This window comes from Drosophila serrata, unplaced genomic scaffold, assembly GCF_035046125.1.
Source record: "Drosophila serrata isolate PLE 108 unplaced genomic scaffold, ASM3504612v1 contig_47, whole genome shotgun sequence".
NCBI classification, from domain to species: Eukaryota; Metazoa; Arthropoda; class Insecta; order Diptera; family Drosophilidae; genus Drosophila; species Drosophila serrata.
In genome coordinates, this window is record NW_028256945.1 from 349,724 (window position 1) to 356,682 (window position 6,959).

The 6,959-nt window shown below is 40.7% G+C and overlaps 1 protein-coding gene across 4 annotated transcripts in view; it reads left to right on the top strand.

The window, feature by feature from the left end:
• The window catches only part of LOC147644971 (putative guanine nucleotide exchange factor MCF2L2), a 131,030-nt gene extending 124,408 nt beyond the window's left edge, over window positions 1–6,622 (top strand). For all 4 annotated transcript variants that reach the window (XM_086836602.1, XM_086836589.1, XM_086836613.1 and 1 more), the window contains one exon: window positions 2,297–6,622. In XM_086836602.1, coding sequence (XP_086692728.1) covers window positions 2,297–2,515 — 219 coding nt within the window. In that variant the 3' untranslated portion in view covers window positions 2,516–6,622. The remainder of the gene's footprint in view (window positions 1–2,296) is intronic.
• The last annotated feature ends 337 nt before the right edge of the window (window positions 6,623–6,959 follow it).

The following is a 6,959-nucleotide window of genomic DNA, read 5'->3' on the forward strand; positions in this document are numbered from 1 at the left end:
ATCGACATACTGGGTCCGCTGCCCACTACAGCACTAGGAAACCGCTACATCGCCGTAGTGATGTGCTACTTCACCAAATGGCCGGAATGCATAGCGCTGCCTAATCAAACGGCTGAAACGGTAGCCCGAGCGCTAGTGCAAGAAGTCTTTTTCCGATTTGGTGTCCCCTTTATCCTTCACTCGGATCAAGGCCAAAACTTTGAGTCAGAAATATTCCAAGCTTGCCTGCGCCTGCTTGATGTGGAAAAGACTCGTACGACGCCGTTGCACCCTCAATCAGACGGAATGGTTGAGAGGTTTAACCGAACTCTCCTGGACTATCTGGCGAAATTTGTTGCCGCAGATCAACGCGATTGGGACCAATTGTTGCCGCTAGCTCTGTGGGCCTATCGATCGGCCCCACATGACGCGACTGGGTTCTCGCCGTCACTACTGACCCTGGGACGTGAACTCAGGCTACCAGGCGAATTGTTGTATAGGCGACCGTCCCCGAATCCGGAAAGTTACCCAGCATTCGTGGACCAACTGCAGTCCGTCTCCGACAAACGCAGCAGCTCGGACGACGACATTTAATTGCGGCCGCCAACGTCAACAAGTTACGCTATGACCTTCGATCGCACCCAGTGGAGTTCGTCGTTGGAGAAGAAGTATGGCTATACGCTCCTACCCGAAGGGTAGGACGATGCCCTAAGTTGCAGTCGAATTGGATTGGACCCGCCACCGTCATCCGACGTCACTCTGACCTAGTGTACGAGATCCGCTTACCGAGAAAGCGTACCACTAGGACCGTTCATGTCAACCGCCTGTCACCCTATCGGGATCCGAATCCCGAATTACTCGGCCAGGAGGCTCGCGTCTGAGAGGGGGGTAATGTAACGAAAACCGCTAGATTAGAATAATCCGCGATATTTGTAACCGTTGGCAACGCGAGAAACCGCGAAATCCCTTATAGGCGCAATTATGAGAGCTTTTGACAGCCAGGATGCCTGGTCTCTCTAAGCGCTCTCGATTTCCTTCTCTTCTTCTTACGGACGTGTCCGGAAAAGCACGCGTCTGATCACCAATAAAGAAAAGCTAAGTAATAACCACCTTTCCACATGGGGCCAAGTGTAGATTTGGACGAGTGAGTGGGTCAGACCGGGTTCTAGGCAGCCACACCTAATAAAAAGTTCCGCTCGGCTTTCCGTAATGAACTCTGCCTGTGGCCCAACAACAATCACGACAGAGAAAATTCGTTACAATATTATTAAGATACTCCATATATATATAATTAAAATATATATTTAAGCTTTGTTTATTTATTAAAATAATAATAAGGAATTAAAATAATTATAAGAAAACCCAAAGAATAATAATTTTAATTTTTAAAATAATTATTGTCTTTTTTTGTGGTAATTTGAATTTTAATTATTGAACAATATGAGTACTGTATACTGGAATGGTTGCAGTATTCTGCAGTTTTAAATAGTTATACTGTTAAATACTGTAATTTACTATAGGAATAAATAAATAAATAACCATCTGGGGGAAAAAGACGTCAAAGCTTACGCTGCAGGGTATTCTAATTTAAATTAAAAGTTTGAAACACAGTGAATGCCTTGTTAAATTAAATTTTTAAACCCCCATGTACATAATATAGGAAAGATATGTGTATATAAAGCTAAAATATTATTAAGATACTCCATATATATATAATTAAAATATATATTTAAGCTTTGTTTATTTATTAAAATAATAATAAGGAATTAAAATAATTATAAGAAAACCCAAAGAATAATAATTTTAATTTTTAAAATAATTATTGTCTTTTTTTGTGGTAATTTGAATTTTAATTATTGAACAATATGAGTACTGTATACTGGAATGGTTGCAGTATTCTGCAGTTTTATACAGTTATACTGTTAAATACTGTAATTTACTATAGGAATAAATAAATAAATAACCATCTGGGGGAAAAGGACGACAAAGCTTACGCTGCAGGGTATTCTAATTTAAATTAAAAGTTTGAAACGCAATGAATGCCTTATTACCTACCCCATATATATATATATATAATATATATATATACATATAATAGAAATTTTTTATATATATATATATATATATATATATATATATATATATATATAGAATTTCTATGTATATGTTCAACATATATTCGTGATTTAGATACAAGATTATTCACCTACAGTTGGAGCAGTTGGGGCAAATTGTAAACTATATTAAAACTTCGAACGAAGCTTGCTTGTTTTGGAAACCAGTTGCGTAACTATACATATTCTATATATTCGTTTAGGTACTACAGCGAATTGACGATGTATCTTTAATGTGCGATAAGCGTATAGCCAGCCTCAAGAAGTTAGCATTGAAGCCACCGCGACCTGTGCAGCAGGTTACCCCGGAACCGGCTGTACCTCTGCAACCCCTCGGAGGCGCTCCTTTTTTTTTGCGCCTTAGGCCAATTAAGGTAAGCTGTCTTTATGCAACCAAGCTGATATACCGATTAAGTGCTTAAATGACTGCTAAGCTTATAAAAGACCTGGTAATGTATCAGTAGGCTTATAAGTATTTTTTGTAAGCTCGGCAGTTTGTTGAACTTTCACCTGCCAGTGAAGCTTAACACATCAAGATTATCACGAAACGATTACATATTTGGTTTAAAATTAAGTTTTTTAAAACTTATGGAAATATTTAAAAAGCTGGTTAATTAATGCGATTTTATTACTTGTTTTAAAATTTAGACCAATTTTGGAATAACTGTAAAAAATTACTCCCGAAATCGACATTTAATTTGTAATTAAAATCAACATGGTCAGGTTGTCGTGATAAGATTTTTATTCAAAATAGCGTGGCGATTAATAAATTAATAAAACTAAGGAGAGCAAATAAATCTAATCTCTAAGACCCGAACCACTGTCAAAAACTGAGCCCGGAACTGTTCGGGATGCTATTGATTTAGTCTTTGCCAACACCTTCCGGTTTTAGGCTGTCGGGGGCAGTCAAACAATTAATGCATTCCCTAAAGAGTGCATTCATTTACGGTAGTAACTAAGTCTTTTTAAAGCAGAATGTTGAGATCGAAAGATACGATGCTTAATAATTTGACCTGCTATGTAAAAGATAGTCGATAAAAGTGAAAGGTCGACATGATAACTTAACTTTATCAATTTGAATGACTCAATCTTGATTGCATATGCTTCCTGCTGAACTTGTATACATATGTACATATCTCGATTTCGATATCATCTAGTACATACAATGTAACATTTAACTAAATTCAACAGCAGTCGTAAAGTTTAAATATAAACTTGAAATTTGGAGAGAGTAAGCCCATAGTAATAGTTAGACTTCAGGGAGCGGGAGTGAAAATCTATAAAAACGTTCATTTTTATTCCCTTCCAGAGAATTATAGTTTTAGTCAGAAGTTTAGTCTCTCTGTTTTAAAGCCATCTGAATGAAACTTTGATCACTGGGAAATAAGCCGGATCTTACAAATATAAAACAAATAGACGGACAGACGGACATGGCTAGATCGACTCGGCTGTTGATCCTGATCAAGAATATATATACTTTATATGGTCGGAAATGTCCTTAACGAACTCTTTAACACTATTTGCTCTACCAACTTCTGGCCAGAGTACGTTGTTGCTAAAGAGTTCGAAGCAAAGAAAAAGAAAAAACGGCCTGTAGGAAGAACTCTTCCAAGGCCTGATCAAACCACTGCGCCTTCTACGTCTTCCAATCCCGACCCAAAAAACTAACGTAATCCCTAGGTCTTTCCTATCAGAATGCAAGAGGCTTACGTAGTAAGCTTCCTAACTTGTATTCTGATAGCCTTTCGTTTGCATCTCAGGATATTGTGCTCACACAAACCTGGTTAAAGTCGGAGATTCTGAGCTCCGAAGTTTTTCCAGCTGTGTGTTCACAGAATATCGGCAAGATCACCCTATCAAGTGCGGGGGTTAAGTTCTTATAGCAGTGGACTCCTCACTTACGTCCGAATTATTAACCTTCGAGGAATGCAACGATGTTGAATTCCTTTGCTTCAAGCTTATTATCAATTGTAGCTCCATTTTTGTTACCTGTTCCTAAATACCTCCATTGTTTGAACTTCATATTTATTGGAATCACCTTTCTCCTATTCAGATGGTTTCCAGTAAACTTTTAGATAGAGACCAGTTGATAGTCCTAGGTGTTTTAATATCCCTGGTGCTATTTGGTGCTCTAATAATTCCTCCAATACTCTCCTTACTTCTACACAACATGACTTTATCGCTGGCTTGTTCGACCTCTCGTCAACCATGTGCGAAATTCCTTACAGCACTGGTTCGATCTTTGTTTCGCCTCTGATCCTGCGAGAGTCAGTTTAGCTAGGGTGGCGCCTCTAACGCAGCCTTAAGATCCGTATCATCCAACTTTCGATGTGACTCTTGATATGGGGTCAGACGTACAGAATATATCTGACCGTCCAGCCAGACTCCATCCTCTCCTCGTAAGAAAACTCGATTTAATGGGTTTTCCAAAAGATCTTCTTAATAGGATCTCAAGTTATCTAAATGGCAGGACGCCAAAGGTCCTCTTTAAAATTAGTTTATCTTATATGGCGCCCCGCAAGGAAGCCATTTGGGACCCCTATTGTTTACCTGCCCAAAGTCTTAACTAACTCCAGAGTGGTTATGTACGCTGATGACGTCAAGCTTTACGTGCGATACAATGATGTCGCCTGCCAGTCGGATTTACGAGCAGATCTCAATAATTTTCAAACTTGGTGCAGTGCAAACTTATTAAACTTAAACGACTCGAAATGCAAGCTAATGATATTCTCTCGTGTCGTTCCTATGCTGTTACTTACACGCTGAACTGCTGTTCTTTAGAAAGAATTAATTCAGTTGATGATTTGGGCGTCCGCTTGGACCCAAAACTTGACTTTATTGATCATATCTCGTCTATGGTAAATAGAGCTAGGGGTGTGCTTGGATTTATTAAACGGCGGTCGAAGGAATTCAATAACCCCTATGTAACTAAATCCTTATATACCTCCTTAGTTTGTCCTATCTTAAAATATGGATGCTGCGTTTGGAGCTCTTAGTACGGCGTCCATAGTAAACGCATTGAATCGGTTCAAAAAAACTTTTTACCTTTCGCCCTACGCGGATTACCTTTCTATTCAAATAGACTCCTCTTAATGAACACACGGTCCTTAGCTTGTTAACTTGTTGAGTCAGTCCTTGTAGAAATACTAGATCCTATATACCATTAGTGTTGCGCCACTGTAGAACATCCTTCGAACTGCATAAACCTTTCAGAGTCTTATGTGCAAATTATAATTATATAATAATAATAATTTTTTTTTTTTTTTTTTTTTTTTTTGGGTTGAGGAGTGGGAATGCCTAACGCATCTTCCCTATTGCCGTCGCAAAAAAAAGGTATGTGGGGCTCGCACCCACTAAACCCCCCCCCTCGCATTTGGCCGTGTTCCCACCTCGGAACAGCTTTCGCATTACTTCAAGGTGGCGCCAATTCAGCGCAATGCGCTCTCATCTTCTTTCTGCGTCCAGATTACCCAGTTAATTCATCCAGATCTTGCTTCTTAGATCTGAGAATGTTCTGCACGAATCCTGCGATGTGTTTCCACGTGTCTTCGCTGCCTATCATCTTCGTGACCATATTTTCTGGGTTTATTGCCCCAACAGCTTGTTCCAGGCAGTTCCGCGCAGGTCCGAATTTCTTACAGTGGAAAATGGTGTGTTCAGCACTGTCCATCTCCGCATCTCCATATACGCATCTGCCGTTGGTTCTTTTCCCTATAGAGTGCAGAAAGGCGGCAAAGTAGCCATGGCCTGTCAGCATCTGCGTGACGTAGTAATCCACATCTCCGTGTTTCCTTCCGTACCAAGCTACCAGGTTTGGTAACAGTCTAGCTGTCCATCTTCCCCTTGCTTCGGCTGCCCATCTTTCCTGCCATTGTTGGAGAATTACTTCTCTGGTCCGCTCAATAAAGCCTCTTGTCGTCTCTCCTTCCTGTCTCCTCATATATATTTGTTTTCGCGCTTTGGCCAATAGGTCGATTGGTATGGCGCCTGCAATTACTAGTACAGCAGGGCCGGATACCGTTCGATATGCACTCGCGATTCGTAGAGCCATGGTTCTTTGTACCTCAAGTAGAGGTTTTGACCTGCAGGTTGCCTCAAGGGTGCCTGCCCAGACCTCACACCCGTACAGCATGATTGCGTGATTTATCTCCATTAAGAGTTTCCGCCTTGATTGTAAGGGGCCGCCCACGTTTGCCATGAGTCTGCTAAGCGCCTTTGTAGTCTCGGTCGCCCGCTTCTTCGTCTCTTGTATGTGTGCATTGAATGTCAATTTTGAGTCCAGTCTAACTCCTAGGTACTTTATAACCTTCTGCGTCCTTATTAAAGTCTCTCCAACTCTCATGTCTATTTCTAGAGGGATCCTTTTTCTGCTGACTAAAAGTAGCTCTGTTTTTTCGTCCGCCAGCTTCAGGTCGTGTGAGTTCAGCCAGCTTTTTACGCGTGTCATTACTTGCGTCAACATACGTTGTGCGTACTCGGTATTTCGAGCTGTAATGACTGCGACTATGTCGTCCGCGTACCCCACAATAGTCGTGCCCTCAGGGATGTCTAGGTGAAAAATTTCATCGTAGCTGATGTTCCAAAGCTCCGGTCCAAGTATTGATCCTTGTGCCGCTCCTGAAGTTATCTCTATACATTTCTCTCCTGCTTTTGTTTGGTACAGTAGTCGTCGGTTCTCAAGATAGCTCTGTATTATCCGCATCAGGTATCCTGAGATTTGGAATCGTCTTTTCAAGGCATCAATTATGTTGTCCCATTTAACGCTGTTGAATGCGTTTTTAACATCCAGTGTTGCTAGGAGAACTACCGGCCTCGAGAAATGGTTGCCTTGTTGGCTGCTGAGCGCTTGGTTGACGACTTCTTGGA